The sequence below is a fragment of the Glandiceps talaboti genome, chromosome 18, assembly GCF_964340395.1.
Source record: "Glandiceps talaboti chromosome 18, keGlaTala1.1, whole genome shotgun sequence".
Taxonomy (NCBI): domain Eukaryota; kingdom Metazoa; phylum Hemichordata; class Enteropneusta; family Spengelidae; genus Glandiceps; species Glandiceps talaboti.
Genome location: NC_135566.1, coordinates 3,038,001 through 3,061,268, shown reverse-complemented (window position 1 = coordinate 3,061,268; position 23,268 = coordinate 3,038,001). Strand labels below are relative to the sequence as shown.

Below are 23,268 nucleotides of genomic sequence, written 5' to 3'. Positions count from 1 at the left end.
CCACGCGTTCACAGCAGGTCAAAATAGCAGCTTCTGATGATGTCGTCTGCCACCGCAAGTTCACAGCATGATGTATATTATAAAACACATATTGCCTGGCCTATATTCGGGCTATAGCACCCGTTCATTACCCCCTCGTGACTGTGAGTTACCAGAATCATGTGCTATTTCTCTCGGCCTTTGGCCTCGGGAAATAGCACGTGATTCTGGTAACTCACAGTCCCTCAGGTGTAATAAACGGGTGCTATAGCCCTCATGGCCGGGCAATATGTGTTCACCATGATGTAATCACCAATAGACAATAGAACCATTCCTTGCTATAATATATTGTTATATACAAAATTCAGTGATTTGGATATAAAAAAATGTAACATATCCTAGTTTCACAGTTTTTGATCTCAACTGTGGTAGTTTTAGAAATATGATATGTAAGTTCTAAAGCATCTTCTTTAAATTGACATTTCATACAGATATAATCATAAAATTTGATATTTTACAAGGATTGGATTCTCTTTCTCCCAAGGGGTATTGTTTGTAAACATGTAATTACTAAAGTTAATAGATTCAACTTCATATTGCACCGAAACTTAATTATCTTGCAAAAGCCATGGTGGATACCTGGCGAAACCTTTGGTGAGCTAATTAAAATCTTGGTGCAAACGAAGTTAAATCCATTAACTTAGACTGAACTTTTGCACAGATTAGCTATACTATTAAAGTAATTACTAGTTGAGAGAAAGAGGATTAATTATACAATTTATAGATTTTGGTTTGAAACACCGATAGATTTAGAAATCTAGAGGTTCTGATGTTTCATCATAGCTTGGTCTATGTATATCATAGCTACGACTAGACTCCAGTGCAACTCTTTCATAGACCTCTGCTTTGATAGCTGTTACTAGGTTCTGTATATCAGGACATGCTAGGTATATGTCATAGGCTGTAGCTTGTAGTAGAGGCCCCATCAAATCATTGATTTCTTCAAGTACTGGTATAGTCTGAAAATAACAAATTCATAAGAAGTAAAGTGTTAATTCTTATAGGTGAGATAGGGGTATAAAAGGCCCCCTAACTTTGTGGGGGTTATTGTCAAACTTGAATGCATACAGTAAGCAATGCAGCAATTCCTCTATGAAAATCCATGACAATAATGAACAGCTGGTGATTTTGGTAATAAATTTGGTATGTGTGGATGTGAGAATGTCTTGGGGAATGCATGCATTGTTACAGATAGTTGATATTTATACATGATATACACATTTTTGGCCAAAACATGATCAGCGTGGGCTTTGTTCGTTACTTGGACTGAAAAGCCACTACTGTTTGGACAGTTTGATGGATGAGAATGTATTTGGAGTTAACAAAACAAAATGTGTCATGACGTTACATTTTATTGCATGACTGCTATTCTTTTTAAAACAAGTGCTATGTATTACTAAGTATAATGATACTTTGATAGTGAGCAACTAATATAAAGCAGGCAAGACATAGTGATTTGTATTATTTTTATAATAATTGTACATACCCCATAATCCACAGATAGGAAAAGTTCTGTTGTTTCTTGGTCTCTTTCTGTGAGTGCCTTCAGTTTAGTTTTGATGTAGTCTGGTAAAGCCCGGGGTGCAAAGCTACATCCTGACTTCAACACTATGTCTAGTTTCTGTCTGTATGCTGTAGCCATTCTACCAAGTACACTCATCTTTAATGCAGCCTGGACAGAAAAGATAAGATTGTACTAGAATTATCATCTGAACAAAAGAACTGACACTTTGCAATCAAGACTGAGCATGCTCAGATGCAAAGGACTGTGGGATTATTATCAGCATTGTATGGGCAATAGTTGAGGTGTGAAGCTCCTAACTCTGTTTGTTTCCCAGAATTCCTTGCCCCTGTGTACAGTAGGATCCTTTTAGAGCCAATTTTAAAACACTACTGAAGAGATGTTGGTGATTGGTGAAAATTAATTTTCTTTAAAATCACCTACTCATGCAATGCAGCTAAGATAAAGTCAGCCCCCATCTTTGTTCCCTTTATCATGAAAACCTGGAAAGTGATACACCCTAAAATAGTAACTGAACAATAGCATGGTCCTAATCTGTGGTGATACGTACACAATTTTCATGGGTCTACTATATCTGGTTCATGCCAATTATATGATATTTTGACCATTGTAAACTAAACAGGTTCAGTGACATCATTTCAATGATTCAGCTATTTACTATAAAGGTGGTATTTCTTATTTCTTCTGACATTTCTTTAAAACTGCTCAAATTTGAACATTTGTAATCCAATCTCATTAACATGATTTTCTTCTTTGAACAAATATATCTGGTCTGTCATGTTTTCATGAAATTTTATTTCATATATCTGTACCACTGATACTGTGATAGAAGTATTCTTGAGTTTGGCATTTATAAATTTGATTGATTGATTGATTGATTGATTGATTGATTGATTGCTTGATTGATTGGTTGGTTGATTAATTGATTGATTGATTGATTGATTGATTGATTGATTGATTGATCAATCAATTGATTGATTGATTGATTGATTGATCAGAAAGCTTGACACTACTCACTTTTTCTTCTGGTGGTGGTGTTACAGTTCTAGGTTGTACTACTTTCTTCTTCGTATTAGGTGGTGGTGGAGGTGGTGGATTTCTCCTTAATTTCATGGCTGCTGCTATTACACTGTCACTCTCTAGATCATAGATAATCAGGTCTTGCATACTTTTATTCAATGCTATCAAGTACTCAATCTGGTTGGCTGTGCTATGCATCATTCTCCAGCAGTCAGCTAGGTAACAGTGTTGCTATGGGGATTAGAAGTAATACACCAGTTGTAAGCTAGGTTCATGTATTGGTGTTACTAGGTAACAGTGTTGCTATGGGGATTAGAAGTAATACACCAGTTGTAAGCTAGGATCATGTATTAATGTTATTAACAGTGTTGCTATGGTGATTAGAAGTAATTACACAAGCAGTGAGGTACATGTAGTGGTATTTCTAGGTAACAGTGTTGCTATGGGGATCAAAGTAAATAGATAATAGCCAGCCAAGTATACGACTATTGGGAGCTAACAAACTACACGGTCGATAAGTATTGTGTTGCGAAGGACCAGAATTGAATATACCAATACAAAATCAGCTTGCATTGACAACTGTGTAGTCTAGTTGATAGACCCTCAAGTTTGCATAGCGATAACAGGGCTGTTGAGGAATGCTAACTGCACCTGGACAAGTATATTGTCATCACCTTTTGGCTTTATTAACCAACGTTCCAAAATTAGATCTGAGGTTTTACTACAAGACTAGATGACTGTGTAGCTAGGGACAGGGAATAAATCATAATTATAGTTTGTGAGGGATGATGACGTTCAGCTGAAAACATAACTTTGACACTATGACTTCTGATGTAGATGTCTGATAACCAAAACACTGATATGAGTTGGCCATACCTTATTGATTAATGACCTTGTTAGTATCCAGCGGAAGACACTTAGATAATCTTGTTTATGGATGGCATCCTCTACTTGACCCTTGATGTAAATGTTGGTAGTTTTCAAATTACCACCACTGTAAGGATTATATCGGTCTTCTGGACCACCTTGTTGGAAATGGAAGGCAGCCTGTGATAAAAACATCACAACGTCAAGTTGATAAGTCAAATACAGTAAACCTTGATATTTTCCCTACTAGAAAATTTTGTGATTTTACAGTTTTCATTTAGTTCTTAAACACTAATTTGTACGAGTTATGAGACTGGTATATTGTTTTCATGTACAAGAAGGCATTATAGTCACTATTTAATTTTTGCATTTCTGTTTTCTAGCGAAATTTGCGAAAATAAGTCTTTAGCGAAAATTTCCAGGTTTACAGCATACTGTATTGACTAACATTAACATGAACCAGGAGAGAAATATATTGAATTGTTCAACTTATAACCATCCAGCCCAACGGTCTGAATCTGAAAAAAACTAATTTGAATGTTTTCCTGTTGGGACATGCTTTTCTCTATTTTTTAATTCTCAATAGTCAATTTAGGAATTGTTTTATCTGTTCTGGTCAACTTTCCATTCATCTTCTACTTCTATATCACATGCTTTTGCTACATTTGTGTTTTTTGGTATATTGGTTCATTACTGTTGTATTAATTTCAAAATTGCAGTTTACTTAAAAATAAGCCAACTTACATGTGTATACAGTTATTACTGGTTGAAATTTCTAACTATCAAGTAATGAATTATCGTTGATATATATCAAATACAATTAAAATACATACATCTTCACAGAAGCAGTGTAAAATTTCTCATCTCCAGTCTTTCATTTCACAAATATATATTATATAAACTATTTTTGATGTGAGAGTAGTATATAGACTTACTTTCTCATGGGAGAAGAGAATATTCTGGTACAAGCTGGCAGGATTGGCCTCATAGAAGATACGATAACTATGGATGATAATAACAATAATAATAATGTGAGTAATCATGTAAATAATGGTGACCATACAAAACACACTAAATGTAGGTAACAGGAACAAAGCGTACAGAATTGTGATATGTAAAATTCAATAATTATTGTGGACTAATACAAGATTTGATGTCTTCATAGAAGAGTGGGGTGGGGGTGGGGGTAAGGGGTGGGAAATGACAAGTCATAGATTGCATACATAGCTACTGAAGTCTCGCACAAAATCAAGATCGAAAGTATTTTCAGATGGAATATTTTCTTAGCACAATAGACAAATAAATAAGTACATTGTCAGACCAAATAGACATGAAAGCATTTCACAAAACTTCACACTGTAATTTGTGATTGAAATATCAATAATGATGATTGTCAATATATACTAACTCATCTTCAGCATTCTCCACATAGTGTAGTAATAAATGTTTGATGACACATAGATATCTCCAACCAATAGGTCTGTACATCTAAAAGAAATAGTTACAATTCCAATACTTTACACACACAAAATAAACATTTGATGACATAAAGATATCTCCATCCAATCATTTCTGTACATCTGAAAGAAATAATTGCAACTCAGTTTTCATCACATACAAAAGTCAGCCTAGCCACAGACCCTCCACCATAGACCCTCCACCAACGTTGGTGCAGGGTCTATGGCCTAGCCCAGCTAGTCTTCAGTACACTACAACCTGTAACAGCCAAGTAGAGAATTTCCACTGGGTGCCACACTTATCCATACCATTCATATCTAGCATTTCAAATGCTTTAATCATAAGCCTACTGTGTGGTCCTTGTAATGTACTCACTTCATACTTAAAGTTGCTAGTTGACTGATCATGGTAAATGATAGCATCAGACAAATCATCATATCTATTCCTCCATCAGACCATATAGACAGTTCTGCACTGTCTATGATCAGACTAAACGATGTTTCATAATATCCTTTTCTTCCTTGCTTCCTCACAGTAACATCATTTATTTCATGGTTATCAGACTTTTTAAGGTTTACTTATCAAATTTATAACATGACACAGTCCAGGGATTAACATTATTTGAGGCCAAGCTGAGTAAAATCTATCAGACTTTAGGGGTCACCTATATTGTATATGACAAACACAACTAACACAAAATGGAGTAAGACATCAGGGGTGAACAAATCCACTGGTCCTGCATCCGGTACTAGCAATTTCTTTGGGCGGACCACATAAATTTTACCTTGTCTGGTCCGTTGGACCAGTACCTTACTGTTAATAACTATGTTAAAAAGTCATCTGAATATATACAGATTGATAGGTAAGATTTAATGTTTCACATTTAGTGGGACCTGGGACCACTAATTCTTTTAGCAGGACCACTGGATTTTTTAAGGCACTGGTCCGGGGACCACCAGTTCACAAAATGATTTGTTTACCCCTGGACATGTCGACATTATCATTTCAGATTATGATGAAGACTCATCTGTACAGGTGAATTGTTACAAATAAATTTAAACTTTGAACTGCACCAAAATACTTGGATAATTCCCAGCATTCAATCTGAGTCATCAGGTCTTCTGCAGGGATGTGAAGTCAAGATGTGATTTCAGATTGTTAATCTAATACTGATTATTGAATACTTACTTTTAAGTACACAGGCTTTTTATTTTCTATTGCATTAGCAACTTCTATCTCCAGTGAGTGGGTTTTCTTATTCACATCATCTACACTCCATCTTGCTTCATCACCCACATACAGTCCCATCACAACTATGGTGCCATCAGACGTGAGAGTATGAATATGTTCACGAACTAGAATAATACAATGGAAAGCCAATCAATCAACCAACCAACCAACCAATATCAATTTCTCCATCCTACCTTCACCCACTCATTTAACTCACTCAGTTTTGTCTGTACCACATCAAATGAACATACCCATCCACTCACCGACTCACTGACTCACTCTCATTGACTCACTGACTCGCATTAAAATACATACAAGGATAATTGTGTAAATTACTTACTGATGTCAATAAAGATTTGTATTGCTTCACCATGGCAACCCATTGGTCCTTTGAAATAACAATGTTCATGTAATTCTAGTTTATCTAGATATGGAACCATAGCACCATAGAGAGGTGAGAAGCCACTGACAGCAAATACCATAGCAATCTGTCATGATAACAAAAACATAAAATATGAAATTCTCTTAATAATCATTCACTGCAATATGTATGTCAGTGTCTGTTTGCCACATCATACTGGTACCAATTACAGAGGTATATGGTACAGAAATACTAATCTTACAAAATATGCAATGCCATAAATTATGGTTACATATGTCCCAGTATTTATTATCATTTAGTAGATAGACAATTTTCTATAATAGGGATATTGACCCCTGTCATTTCTTACATTTCCTATGGTTGAATGAAAGCAATATTTTGGAATATCTCTCACGTGAATGAAATGCAAAAATGAAGTTAAGAAATGGACTGAAGTAGCAGCATGCCCCCCCCCCCCCCCAGCTCTCAACAGACACACACGGTGAAGATTTCAATTTACATCCTCAAAAGTTGAAATATTAAATTCTAACAAAATCTATCATATATTGTAACGAGGGTACCTTAAACTGGCCTTTTCTTTGTGGGAAGTCTTTATTAACAAACTGCTTAGCAATAACAGCAACTTTCTGAAAGTTTGGAACATCGATGGAAGCCAATGCAGTGTCGTGTCCATAGACATCACATCCAGAATGATGGTATATGTAATTCTCTGAATCCATTATCTTAGCACCACCTGGTACAAGTTTCTTATTGAGAACATCCGATGATTCACCCCATAAATCCATTCTGTAAGAAATATGTAATATACCACATGCAATATGTATTAGACTATGTATCTTCTTGGCTTTAGCTGATAGGGCCTTTAGGTACCGTATCACAATTTGCATTTTAAACCTTTCATCATTTTATCTTTTCCATCTTTGTCTATTCTGTTTTTTAATTACTCTGCTGAGCTGCAGTGAACCACTTGATTACCAAGTCAGGCTTATTTGTTAGCCTGCCTGACACAGCTATTGTTCACATTTGCATTATCTATACAAAAAAAGTATAGTCATACACATTCAAACAGAAAATATGCGATTGATATCCTGGTCATGCTATGTCAATTAAGATAGAGAACACACATGTCTATATCATTCACTATGCAGTGCTTAAAATATGAGTTAAATAGTCAGAATGGCCTTTTTCATTTTTTCCCAAATTTTTGTAACTTAAGTTTGCACATACATATTTGCAAACTTATTATATCTAAAATATTTTGAAATAATATCTGCCAATACTTTTATTCATTCAAGTGAAACATATTCTTAACAAGAATATTGTCAATACTTGTCTTCAACTCCAACTAATGTTGCTATGACAACTATATATATGTCTGACTTACTTCATACCACCATGTCTGAAAACAGATATGAGTCGTGGGTATGGATTTGGTGGAAGATGCTGTTCAGACAGTAGTGCAGATAAGAAGTTTTCATACATCAGATCTACCTTAGTGTCAATCAAATACTGAAATAAAAACAAAATTTATACTGAAATAAAAACAGTTGACAACACACTGCCTGATATGGTGAATGATTACGAAGACTTCCAATTATACATGGCTCAATTCATTTGCCTTTACAACCCATAACACCAAAGTAAAACATTTTCTGTTTGTACCACAATCGTTTATAGCATCCATATCAAGTACAACACATAACACCAAAGTAAAGTGTTTTCTGTATGTACCACAATCGTTTATAGCATCCATATCATATACAACCCATAACACCAAAGTAAGTGTTTTCTGTATGTACCACAATCATTTATAGCATCCATATCAAGTACAACCCATAACACCAAAGTAAAGCAAGTTCTGTATGTATCACAATCATTTATAGCATCCATATCAAGTACAACCCATAACACCAAAGTAAAGCATTTTCTGTATGTACCACAATCTTTTATAGCATCCATATCATATACAACCCATAACACCAAAGTACAGCATTTTCTGTATGTATCACAATCATTTATAGCATCCATATCAAGTGTAAAAGTATACTCTTTCATTTGCTAGTTGACTACATTAGAAAGGCCACATTCTAGGCTTGTAAATGACCCAATTGAAACAGTATACTTTTACACTTGATATGAATGTTATAAATGAGTGTAGCACATAGAGAAAGTGCTTTACTTCAGTATTACTTGTATTTTCCATTTATTTTATTTATTCATCTTTTTATTTCTGTATTTATCAAATTTTGACATCAGTCAAGTATACTAACACCTATTAATGTGGACCCCAAAACATACATCAAAAAGTAATGATAAGGATAACAAGAATAACTAGTTATAATATAAAAGCACACAAAAAATGGAAATTTTTGTCTTGTATGTAACATTGGAACTTGTCTGGAATGTTTGGTATAAAAGGACCTTTCTGATTGGTCAATAAGTACTGTAGTAGCATAGTGACTCTATCCTTCATTGGCCATGCGAGGGCGTGCTTCATAAATGTATATGTCTTCAAAGATTTCAAGATTCAAAATGGAGATTAACAGAATGGAGAACCCTTGATAATCAAGAAGTGTCAAATACTAAGTATAAGTATCCTTTCATACCTGCATCAGTACTGCTTCCATTGCCATGATACCAGGTTTATCACCAGCTTCAATGCAATTCTGTATATTGATAACTGTGGTAGAAACAGAGTAAATTTGTCAACATGTGAGACAGTGGGAATATGACATGTGCAATACATCAAACTCTCACATCTTTTGCAAAAATAATTAGGGTGTTGGGTGTGTTGCATGGGTGGCACACACTATCAAGGCTAACAACAGGAGCTGCCACTCTGTGGTTCTAGTATAAATGAGATGCTATGCGTTATGTTAATATCAATATAAGACTGACTTACATTGTCTGTCATGTTGAATAATGTCTAGCTCTTCTACTCCATGTTTGAATTTTTCTGGTGGTATGGGTTGTTTGGGTGGTACACCCTCCTGTAAGTACACAATTCACCATACAATACATAAGGTAAGTATTATGAGCCATTTTTGTACTGAAGTACTACCAAATAATGTAAACATGCAAGGAAAAATAAGTACTATCGCTGATAAAACAGCACTGTTTTATTTCCATTCATATAACTCTTAAAGGACCGAGTATATCTGAAAATGGAATGGAGGTTGTTTTCTGTAGAAGCTGTGTCTGTGTTCAAACTGAGTATCAATCATTTCAGGGTATGACAGACAATAAATCATCACTAACACTTGTTACTTTTGTTGGCTTAAAATTCTTGTCAGAACCTTCTGACTGAGTCACCATTGTTAATTTTGATTAAACTTACAAGAAATCGTATGAAATTCTTACCTCAGGTGGCGGTATTGGTAAAAGTCTGGTGTGTGGTCTTGGTAGCTCATCAGGGAATGTCTGCATATATGCATCTATTAAACCCTATAAGTACATACACAAGGAGAAAGACATGTCATTGAAGTTGGTCTGATGAACCATATTATACAATAAAATGTGTGTAAGTACACATCACATAACTTTTTACAATGCATAATGTGACTGGTGAATATTCTAAAGATTAAGTCATGATTATTTAATTTGAGTATCTGACCAATAATACTCTGTCATAAATGAATGTAAAATTTCCTCTAACTGTGCATTAGATGATGTAACTTGATAAAGTGTACACTTCTGTTATTTGAAAGATGAGAAAACTCTAGACTTGTACACTTTTCACTACACTTCATTCCTTTCAATGTAACACTGAATTTAAACTTTTTGGAGGGGGTGGGAGGTGGAGGAGTGATGTTACAATCAAACCATTTAATTATCATCAAAAATCAAAGCTAAACTTACATCTAACTTTGGACATACAGCCAGGGCATCTTCTACCAAATGTAAAAATATACACAAGCAGTAAAAGTTCACTTTTCTAAGCTTTATATTGGTCTGTGAAGAAAAGAGAAAAACAAGTCTTACTTAAAAGACATTAATGGACGGCAAATATAACTGAACAGGAATGTACAAAGTGAAATTTTGCTTTGGGGTACCGATACTATATAATATGTACTTAAAATCACAGTAATTGACTGTTATGACATACAAACACAGCTACTCTATGCAACTATTGTGTTTAATGCATGTGATACTTACTTCAAGGGTGACAGGTAGAATTTCAACTCCTGATTCTGTTCTCTCTGTCAAATCATCTAATTTCCTTTTCAGAGCCTTGTGGATGATTTGATGATTTGATGAACACTCTTGACTGTGTGAGGGTGGAAGAAAAATATTGTTATTTACAGGACAAGATGACTATGAGACAAGATAAAACTCTAGTGAAAATGAAACAAGATGAGACAAGATAAAATGAGATTATATGATATTATAACCTGTAGTAAAGAGTGGCATAGATATTGCAATTCGGTTGATTTAACAAATAAAGTCTAGATGGCACACTTTGCAGCCTTTATACAGCTATTACTGTACATTTCAGCTTTAGTTAGATGAAATCTTTGTCAAAGGTAGACTTGCTAGTTATCTCCAAAGTCATATGGATTATACTATCAAAACATACAGTGGACCACAACACATAAAATGAGGATGGTGATGTTCAATAATTCACATTTCAGGGTTATTTGGAAAATGTTCTACATTTACTAAAGAAAATTGTGAATGACAATAATAATCTATATTTTGACTGGATAATGCTTGTCTCCCAAGAAGTCCAGTAAGGGCTATCCCTCATAGGTTCATGTTAGTGCAGGGGAAACTGCAGTGTCCACGGAAAACCTACGTTGTTCAGTAGATTGGTCAAACTGAAAGACACTCTTCTTACTTACAGTTTTTTATTATTATTATCTTTATTTTGCAACCAAACACAAAGAGGTGGTTGAAATCATACAATTTAAAATCTCAAATACACAGGAACACACTGACTAAAAGAGCACAGACATTAAGGCTAAAATGCTTAAATGTCATTCAGTTTAACTCTACCAAACAATACAGGTTTTCCCCTGGAATTCCGGTTTCCTCCTGCACTAACACTAACTCCAATAAACCATTGACTCAAATAATATAGTTTTGGTCAGTTTTTGATAATACATACTGATAAACATGAGAGATATACAGCTTAGTGAATAACTTACAGATCATTGTTGAAGAGTTCAAGGAGTTTCTTCCTGTAGTTTAAAAACTGATTTTGTACAAAGAGTGAATCAGCATTGTCCTGATGAATACAACAAAAATATGAACTGTGAAATATGAATACAAGAAAAATATGAACTGTGACTGATAGATCAACACATGTCAAAGTCCTTACGTACCTTTTAGAAAAAAGACCTTCTCCTTGTCAAAGTTAATAAACTATTTATTTGTAAGTGCAGTCAAAATGATTAAATCATGCTGCAACACTCAAGAATAACTGAAACAGTCTTATCACACACATCAACATTAACTGTTCAGGCCCAAATTTACTTCTTGCCTTTATCGCTGCTGGATATCTGCTTATCATTGTATGAGTGTGTTTTGTTTTGTTTGTTGCTGTTCTTATGTGTGTGTGTGTGTGTGTGTGTGTGTGTGTGTGTGTGTGTGTGTGTGTGTGTGTGTGTGTGTGTGTGTGTGTGTGTGTGTGTGTGTGTGTGCGTGCATGTGGAGGGGGGGGGAACTGAGCCAGGTCAACTTACTTACTCAAATGAATATAACTATACCTCAATAGGTGGTAACTTTCAGTTGTTGAGTATACAGTCATAATTACTTACACTTTCAAATTTGCGAATGAGTTCTTGTAGTACTGTGTTGAGTTGCATAGAGTTATTCAGCCTTGCAGCTGTACTATGTAACAGTTTATATAACTCTATGGCAAACTCTTCTCCAAAGGAATTTCTGAAATACACAAAACATTAAACAAACATTAAATCGGTATCACTTCTTATTTCTGACATTTTTACACGTTATTTCCCCTCCAAACATCAAATCCTGTGACAGTAGCCCACAGAAGACTATTCCAATATAACACAATGTTTAATATAAATCATGTTATGACATGTCAAGAAAAGATCAACACCTTATTAACTACTTCATTCAGTTTTGTTATGAGTCTCTGAACAGAACATTAAAAAAAAGAAATTTTCTAATTTTTTAATTTAATTAATTTCCGTGAGAGGAAAAGCAAATAAATGATTTTGTATGTGGTCATACAAAGCCAATTAAGAAATACATGACACTTTCACAATTGAGTTACCTGAATTTTGTAATAAAGTTTGTGAAAACTTACTTGTCCATCAGAAAGAGTAGTAGCATAAGATGAGCTGTCTTGAAAATATCAGCCTCAGGATGCATCCTAGCAATTCGTCTCTGAAATGATTCCCTGGAAGAATACAGTATCACAATTATCATAAATATTTCAGTATACTAAGTGTACATTCTTTGAAGTGTTATTTCTCTTTTTCTTTGTTCATTTTAATAATACTTTTATTTCAAAGTTCAAAGAGAGAAAAAGTAACACAGAAACTGACCCTGAGATACACAAAGGGAGGGAGGGGAGAGAGAGATAAATAGACAAACACACACACACACACACACACACACACACACACACACACACACACACACACACACAGAAAGATTGAAATGTACATGTTTAAAGTAAATTTCAAAAGACAGACAGTTAGAGAGAGAGAGAGAGACAGACAGACAGACAGACAGACAGACAGACTGAGAGACAGACAGAGAGAGAGGGACAGAGACAGAGACAGAGAGAGACAGAGACAAAGATAGACAGATAGATATGCAGATAGATAGATAGAATGAGGGAGAGAAAGAAACAGAGAGAGGGACGAGGAGACAGAAAGACAAAGATAGAGTTAGACAGTCTAGAGTAAGAAAGATGTAAATAACTGAACATATCTTGACAATTCAATGCTATCAACTATCATGCCATACATTTCTAAACATTACAGCACTGTATGATTACATGTAATAAATCTGTATACTGACACCCTACCTGATAGGAGATGTAGCTTTCCAACCTTCTGGTAAGTAAGCATTGTCTTTGATTTTGAATCCATCTGTCAACACTTTCTTTCTTTGTGCATTCTGTTGAGGACCAGTTGCACGTACTCCAGGCTTGGGATCTTTACTTTGTCTGCCATCAATGGCTGATGATGCTTTCCTTCTCCCTGACTCTATGTAAATAGTACGACAAGTGTCATTATGGATTTAGGTCATTGCAGTACAGAAAACACATGATATAGTAGAATTTGCTCAAAAATTATTATAAAATTATCAGATCTGAGCTGGTCTAATGTTTGTATGCATATTTTGGGCACCGCAGAACCAATGGTGTAAACATATAACTTGGTAGAACAGCAAGAAAATAAATCCTGTATTTTTTGTTTGAATGCATACAACTTTGTTTATGTGCCGGATACAACACATATCATCTCACACATAGATCTAGTCATTTTGAGTGGTCAACATACCGGTATATATAACATTTTTGAACACCAGTCACAAAATGTCATTCATGTATTGTTAATATATTGGATATCATTTACAAAAATCCTACCTGTAGAACGTTCGGGAGGTGGTAGTGGTTTGATGACTTGACTGGGATTTTCATAACCTTTGACATTATCAAAGTCAATTCTCTCCTCTCTTATCATATACATAGACAGATAGGCTTCAATGTGAGCTTTCTTACAGAAAATCCCCTCCCTAGCTGTGATGTACGGAAACTCACCAAAGCTTGCCACACTACATTGGTGACAAAAAGAAAGTTGATACAATTACTCGTCTTTGAAGCAAGTTAAAATCAAAATAAATCACAAGAAGGAATAGAGAACTTTTTATAATATTTTGAGATGTAGGGTTCTGTTATTGCTTTTCTCTATCTTGTCTTTTTTCCTTATCTGTTCTGTATGTGTCGTGTATAATTTAAATTTAACAAACAAACAAACAAACAAACAAACAAACAAACAACAACAAAACAAAACAAAAAAGAATAGAGAACTTGCAAACCAACCATCTTGAATATCCTAAATACTGCATCATGGGAAATATGACAAATATATATGAATCAAGCAGTATTGTAAACAATTGTATTACATTGTTTGTAACCACAAATAATTTAGTCAATGATACCCTTACCAATGTTGGAGTTTTATTCTATCAATAGCTCCAGATGAAGTACTATGAAAACTACAGATAATCCCATCGTCATTTGTGTCTGAGCATGCTCAGTCTGAACTGCAGGTTCCCTATTAGTGGGATTTCCCTTTCCATTGTGTTCATCTCATAATAAATCATTACCTGCACACAGAGAAAAGATGAGTGACTTACAGGTCTTCTTCTGCCTTTCCATCCTTAGTGTCCACAAAGTGAAATAAATACTGTTTGTTGCCTCTCTTGTATATGTCTTTGTATTGGTCTAACATGAATACACACTGTTAAATAAAACAACACAAAGTCATATTATACTAAACATGGGTTCCAATGCAACATAACATTGGCCTATGGGTTTAAATCTCTATATTTTGACTTTTTGCATGATCTGTACTGATATGCAGTAGAGTTTTATGCAGTAGTTTATTCTCCAAAGAATTTGGCAGGACAGTCTCAAATATTTAACCTTACATAGTTTACAAAGTAATACTAGTAATGTTCATTCTTTTATATAGCCACACTGTTCAAAACACTTTAATAATTATTAACCCCACCACAGATCTATAGCAACACAACACAATGGCCCTTTATACTTCTTTAACTCCCTGGGAAGCATACATCTATTGCAGCCTTTATAAGCACATAGGATTAAAGCATTCATATTGCAACCTCTATCCTACCAGGTCCCCAATTATACACCTGGGTTGACCGAGGCACAATCAGGGTTCAAATCTTACCAAGGACTTAGCCATTCAGAATGAAACAGCAGCGATGAGGCTCAAACCTGCACCCTGCAGATTTCAAATTTTAAGCCAGCCACTCTAACCATTTGACCATCATGACTCCATGATATACATTATCATTATACTTACAAAAGCTTTGATGGTAATCTCCAATTCCAATTGCAATTATTGTGTATGAGACTTACTACAAAATACAGGGGTAAGGCAATTCTGTTATGTCACATGACATGCTACCAAGCTGTATCGTAAAATGTCTGACGTTGAAAAGTTGTTTACCTCCATAGTTATAGGTTTAGCTTTCTGTATCGAGGAGACCAATGCAGCCTCAAAGTCTTCTCGTCTAGTGTCCATCATGTCAGGAGTCCACAGATCATTGATGGTAGTATCTGGAAATTTTTCATTGGTACCAGGTACATCCATACCTATATGTGATTATAGAATATAGCCATCAACACTACTGTATGGTCACAACATGGAGAACTTGTCTACACAAAGGAAACAGTTGACACATATACACAGAATAATAAAAAATATGTATGGAAGCACAGACAAGTAACAGACTTGTCTGTGATGGATGGCAACACCGATTACAATACAAACACTAACAAGTAGCTAAATCTTAAGAACATAAATACTGTAACCATGGAAATGCCACATCGGTTATACTTCCATGCTATAACCATGGAAGTTCTCTAACAGAGTTCATTTATACATCCACGGTAAGTTTATTCATTGGTGTGTCTGTGACTTTGCTTTTTCAAAGATAAGCAATGAACAAACTGTAACTCTATACATGGATACATATCCATGTTCTGTACCACTAACAACCTTTGAGGCAAAGAAAAATTTCTTAAGATTCCTCTCAGCTCTGCAAGCTTTGTCGCATGCTTGTAGTATGGCATATGATAATGGCTGCTTTTGTAAATGTACAATTTTGCCAGAATAGCAGAGCAACATCCCGTATGAAAATCGCAAGTTTTCAACATGCAGGTGCAAGTTTGCAACAAGCTTGTAGACAGCTTGTTGGCTCTAGTTGAAGATGTTGTTACTTTGTTGTAATAATATGAAACTAGTGCTATAATTTCTTTACAGTTTGTGTTGTATGTCTTGTCGATTCAAAGGCTAATAAATGTTACTACATATATATTATTATTACCTAGAACACAGTATTGTTATAATTACCTAGGAAGACATGAGGTGTTTGTTTCAACACAGTATTGTTGACATCATTAATAATAGCCTCTATAAACAACTGTGCAGCCTGCAAAAGTAAAAAAAAAATGTTATGAGCATGACTTTGAATTTCAATATATCAGAAATAAAACTCTTCACAAAATAAAACACAAAATTGACTTTATTGTACAACTTACAGTATTTACATTTGTACAAGTTTTTTTGTACCACATACTCTACACTTTGAAGGCTTGCCACACTCCTGGCTACTTAGAATTCTCACCATATTCACAGTTACTCCTTTAACTCTTACCCTATTCACACACTCAGGCTATTCTTTGAATTCTTACCTTATTCACTGGCTACTCCTATAATCCTTACCCTGTTCACAGGCTATTCTTTGAATTCTTACCTTGTTCACAGGCTACTCCTATAATTCTTACCCTGTTCACAGGCTATTCTTTGAATTCTTACCTTATTCACAGGCTATTAGATTTTGAATACTTACCCTATTTAGATCAGGTCCAAATATCAGATATTCAACCCTGACATTGACAGAGGGTGGATCATCATAAAATGTACCAAAAAATACAGCTGGACCAACTAGAGATATCGCAACTTGAACCTGCCATGAAAATAGATACTCTAGTATGTTGATTTACTGAATAAATTTGGAATGTTAACAAACTTCACAATTGATTTACTTTTGAGATGGAAATTCTGTTATCACAACACATCACTTAGTACTTAAACTGTTCTAAAATGGAGTAAAACTCCATGAGACACCATACCAATCAAAAAACGATGTTTGTTTTCATGCCTGTATGTATGAACTGGCTCCCCCCTCAACTTCAAGTGACACCACCCTGTTCAAGACATGTATCGCAATATTTTGCACAAGATCTTATTATGACTCATTATTAATTATGTACAGCATATTTCGAAACTGACTTTACTTAAGTGGGTTCAGTGACAGAAAATGCTACTTTAACTTTGAATGTGGACAAAACAATTTCTAATTGTGGGTACTTTTTTTAAATTAATTATTAATCCTGGCAATGTTTGAGGGAAGTGACAAAGCCATGTCAAGTGTGAACAATGATAAATACAATGTTACGATAATAGCTGATTACTTACAGAATAATGTTCTTCATTATAGACAGTACTAACATCTGGTGTAAGATCTTTTATCAGCCAATCAAATCGCTGTAATGACTTGGTATCCACAGCCTGTACCATGTCATGGAGTCCCCATACACGATTTGACTTCTTGGAACCCCATACGTGTGGTATGCTTGTAGCATAGACTTGGTTCTCTAGTAACTCTTTGATACTCTTAGAATCTTTCATACTCATATGAAATCTGAACAAGAAAAATACAAAGATTATAATCTGTATTCCTGTCTATCACCTTCTGAATGGACTTTCACCAACCTACATACTAGTAATAGATCTAATTCATGTGAAGCCAACACACAATCACTCTGATCATCTGCCAAATATTTATTGCAAGATCCTAACTACAATTGGCATACTTTCTTATGTGCTATGCCCCACCTGTGGAATAAACTTCTGATGGAATTGCGGTCAAACTGTACAGCTTACATCTTCATAATTAGGTAAAGTCCACCTGTATTTCCACATTTTTTTTTTTTTTTTACCAAGGATCGTTGGTTAAGGAGTGTAAGTAAGCAAAAAGAAATTCTGAGTGCATTAGGCTTTTACCAGGTTCTACACTAAAATGACTGGGTTCACTTACCATCAAAATTATGGAACAAATAACAATGTATGGAAATCTATGGAAGTTATACCAGATTTGTACCCGTTCTGTTACCAGGGTTCACCATACACATTATGTACATGGTATGGCAATCTATTCAATTTTACCAGATTTACCCAGAGATTTCTAAGAAAGTCACAGTCTATTGGATGACAGCAGAGTAAAACAATATATAGAAATCCTGAACGGCCTTTGAAAATGAGAACGAAATCCACACATATTGAAGAGACTTACTTTTCTGAGTGTCTCCGTAACCTTCTAACAAACCCAGGATAAGGATTATAGGGAAGTTCCGGTCGATTTAACAAGGAATAACAGAGTTGTGATACAACATTATCAATATCGGTATCATTCAAGTATTTTAACATCATTGATATATTAGCAGCTACTTGTGGATCTGTAGGTGGCTCATAGTTGTATCTTTGTCTTGATATCAATTCTTCATCATCAGATCCCTACACAAAAATAAACAAGCGATAAATATTTTATAATGTGACAAATTTCACACTTTTACTTCAAAGCAGATTATTAAGGTAGGAATGCACCTCGGGGACACATTTCTCTGAAATTCGAGAAATCAAAGTTCTTCAATTCTCTCCAAACTCAACCATGAAAGTTTGTTCCTACTGCTTTTGAAATAATAAAAGAAATTTGGGGGTTCACTGTCTTCACAATCTTTTATTATTCATAGAGTTACCACAGTATTTGGCAGCCATATTGGATGTTGAAATGACTAAATTTTGATATCACTTTGGTCTCTATTGTAAAAAGTCGTACAGTCACCACATATTTTTTCTACTGATTTTAACTGAGAATACATATGTAGGTTGGAATTTTCTTGAACAAAGTATTACGGCAAAAGTTTAAACAGTTTATTTCTGAGGTACATTCTATGCTACAGTCTCTTTTCACTATAAGGCTATCTTATGTACAATAACTTGTTTTTTGGTTTGTCAGCTGAAAAATATTCTTTGTCTTGGTAGAATGACAAAATGCATACATTGTATAATACATGTATTTACCTCAGACATATCAGATCCATCTGAATCCTTCTCTGTGATCGGTTTTAATTTGTCTCCTTTCTTTCCCTTTCGGAGATTCTTGATAAAGTTTGCTGCCATCCCCATTGAAGCAACTGATGGTCGTTTTGGGCCACCCTTGCTTTGCAGCGATGGGGCCCTTGATGCGGGCCGTGATCTGCTTTGCTGCGATGGGGCCCTTGATGCAGGCCGTGATTTGCTTTGCAGCGATGGGGCCCTTGATGCGGGCCGTGAATTGCTTGCTGTACTCATTGGTTTGTATACAGCCTAGTCAAGCAAAGATGTAAAAGTTATTGATGACACAGACCCTAAAAATTACATTTTTTTTTGTATATTTACGTCAATATATCATTATACAGGGTTCATACATTCTAGGATTTCAAAGTGTATTCTAGTCCTTTTACTTTGAAAACATTAAAGCTGAATGGATTTAAAAAACCACATTTATTTCTAATTTACCATTCCAAAGTAACAGTCTTTATTTTACTGTCTGACCTTATAGTAATTTTCTCAGACTTTTCCTGGGAATACCATGATCATGATCATGTGATGATGTAGTTCAATGCAGTGACAGTTGACTTCTCATAAATTTCCTAAATTTATCACCAACCATTTCATAATCTACTTTTTCAATTAGTTTTACGAAGTGACAATTTTTTCCAAAACTTTCAAGGACTGGTTTGAAATCAGAGAACTTTTGTAGAAACATATGAACCCTGATTGCATATTTACATTCAACCATGCAGTACGCCCTCTAGTGGTAGAGTTGTATGTACTAGCATTGAACCCAAAAGTATCTATTGTCAAAAGGATAAGCACCTTAGTCTTTTACTTAAATCAAATCGCTATCATGCATTTTGAAGTGTCTACAATGTTAACAAGATGCTCATGAAAATAGAAATCACATTTAACATCAAATAGTACTTTTCTACCCACATGTATTACTTGTTTACCATTTGACAGTAGACGGTTTAAAAATGTCACTGTCTTATAAAACAAGAGTAATTGATTGAGGATAACACAAACATGTATATTCATGCTCACATACAAAGTTATAACAAAGAGACTTCTCAATGCTACATCCATTCTGTCCAGTGATGAATGCAGTATGTTTTGCCTTCTGGGTAAAATGAAATCTCTCAATGGTGTACAGTAATCTGCAGCAGTTTAACAACAGTAGCCACTTATGGCATAGGTTACACACCTACAATATACACAGACGAATGTAAAAAACTCAATCCGTACAGATTCCAGGCTAATTCATTTTGACATGAATGGCATTTTGTATTACACCTCTAGTAGGACTAGTAAGTTGGTTGGTTTTACACATTACATGACATTAACCACAAGAACACCACCAACTACAGATACAATGTACCATAGTTATACAGTCTATTGGTTGAACCATGATACCATCAAATGTTACTATCTACAAAATATACAGGAAATGGATTACAGCATGCAATATGATGCATAAGAAATGGTGAGTCATTGTATAGGATACCCATAAGTGTATGGTTGCATTACCATGTTGCTAACACTACCAATAGATTAACAAAAGGAAATTCAATTAGCATATATTTCTAGAGGGAGGGATTCAACATTTTCTCTACATCCTAAACATGTATTAACTACATGTATTATACTAAAAGCTGTACCTGTAGCAATTTTTCCTCACTGATTCAGTGATTATTTCTATAGCTAAAAGCCTAAAGGGGTAAAACATTTTGTAACAGTGCAATCATAAAATAAATTTTGGGATAAAACTATATAGAACAAAGATGTATTAGGGGAGGCTAATACATGCCAGATGTATAGAATAAAGCATGACAGCTACATGTTGATCTTATAATGTCAGTTACTTATTTATTTTTGTAGAGGTGATAAATACATCTGAGTTCCCCACACATTTTTAACCAACATATTCCACTACTATAAGTATAACCCTCTACAGGTCAAGTTATTGTAAAAGGCAATGGTTGTGGAAGGATAAAGGCCAAACTATTGCAATTGTGGCACTTTTAATTTTGGTTGTTACTGTCACATGATCACACATCAAGTTAGATGATGTACCTATCAAATGGACCCATTTCAAAATGATATTTTAGGGGGAAAAAAATTGAACTTCATTCTGTAATTTAAACTGGATCTATTAAAATAAAATATTGCTATATCATATGTACCTTTTTTAAACATGCAGATTACAAACGTGAATAATGTATTAAGTCTATTTCTAAATGTTTCTGGCCATGCAAATGGAATAAAAACAGACATCCTGTCAACAATTCGAGTTAACAGCAAGATGATACTAAAGCACTGATGTCACCAACACATTGACAGCTGTTTCCATGGTGATGACATCGTTGTTACATAGATGTGTCACTATACCTTTGGCTTTGTTTGTTTGTTTCTTGAAGTTTCCTTTGCTGTTTTATCACGAGGCATCCTGAGATAACTTAGTAATTCATAGAAAATATCAATGAACACCATTAAGCAACTCATAACCTTTACACATGTAAGTTTACATGACAATAATTATTCACAAAAGTTTCTTTCGATATGGCCCAGAGACTTGGCTTAAAAAGTGACTGTTGTAAATGAAGACTCAGTTGGCCAGAGCTAGAACTCAAACCTGAGACCCTCCGATAGATGAACTACCTACCATGCTACCTGGTATAAATGTCCTTCGTCAGAACAGTATAGCGCCGGTATGTCATGTCAAGTCAGATAGCCATATTGTGTCTAGCTAGACTACTTTCAACAAAATAATGGGAAGGGTCTGAGAAAACTTACAAGCGAAATGAGAGCTATTGTATTTATTCTAGTTGCTTATACAAATCACTATTAGATAAATAAGGGAATTACTAATATGCTGAAATAAATCAATTCATTTATGTTATGCACCACATGTAGACATTATTTGAATGGTAAAGCTGAATAATATCAAGACAATAATTTATTCCCGAATCACCATATGCAAAACATGTAAACTTTCTGTGTTACTATGGCAATATTAATATAATCATTTTAACCTCAGAGGTATGAGTTTTAACTCGATCACTGACAGTCTGTATATAGCTAGGATTCGTGTCCCGAGTCAAAACTTTACCTGCTTACATCTCGTGATGACAGTACTACTGCATTGCTAATGAAAGACAAGATCAAGGGTGTACAATATATTACCACCAGAAACTGCACAGTCTAGAGGCAACACTGCACTGTACAGTTGCAGTGCACTGATTTACCTTGCAATCGATAGATGTCCTACGTCAATAATCGCCGACAACGTCAAGGATTACGTCACAAGTTTACGTTACATTATACCTGTGTGTTGGCATTACCACAATCACAAAGAGTTTTTCTGTCACTGATAGGTCTACAACACGGTCGTCAGTTGCTTCGTTTCATGCGGCCGTATTGACATTAATTTCTCGGGAAATACCTCGGGTCAGTATTTATGTCACGTGATACACGACGCCACCGTTGAGGGCAGTCTTTATTATGACTATTATGCATGGATTCTCCCCTACAACTTACAAGGATTGCTAGGTGCATTTCGTATCCATTTATTCGGACAAAACATGTATTTTTCTCGAATGAAGTATTAATTTCTCAAGCGAAAATGATAATTTCGGGAAGTTGGAGTACAAGGACAAAAGTTTTTATCTGTGTTGAGTGACTTCCATGCAATAAGAACAGTGCAGATGTTGCTATAGTGCCCTGGCTATAGTGCTGGAAATATGCGTTACGGACATTATGGAGATGTGTCGGCGCTATCCGAGCGCCTATTTCCAGAGCCAAGGGAGATGTGAGCTACATGACAAATGATATGTCTCATATGTAAAAGATTT

The 23,268-nt window shown here is 35.0% G+C and overlaps 1 protein-coding gene across 1 annotated transcript; it reads right to left on the bottom strand.

The window, feature by feature from the left end:
- Positions 1-245: 245 nt before the first annotated feature.
- LOC144449240 (uncharacterized) lies at positions 246-22,796 on the bottom strand. The gene is made up of 28 exons (XM_078139751.1): positions 22,663-22,796; positions 19,400-19,684; positions 18,612-18,832; positions 17,735-17,960; positions 17,106-17,222; positions 16,607-16,685; positions 15,701-15,846; positions 14,859-14,962; positions 14,086-14,273; positions 13,522-13,702; positions 12,793-12,885; positions 12,278-12,401; positions 11,666-11,745; positions 10,674-10,785; positions 10,377-10,469; positions 9,879-9,962; positions 9,421-9,508; positions 9,125-9,198; positions 7,903-8,027; positions 7,079-7,304; positions 6,477-6,624; positions 6,095-6,261; positions 4,857-4,936; positions 4,384-4,450; positions 3,458-3,628; positions 2,579-2,812; positions 1,526-1,711; positions 246-998 (listed from the first exon to the last, which is right to left on the bottom strand). Exons 2-28 carry the CDS (start codon positions 19,667-19,669, stop codon positions 789-791), a joined length of 3,894 nt encoding a protein of 1,297 aa, XP_077995877.1. The 5' UTR covers positions 19,670-19,684; positions 22,663-22,796; the 3' UTR covers positions 246-788.
- Between the last annotated feature and the right edge of the window lie 472 nt (positions 22,797-23,268).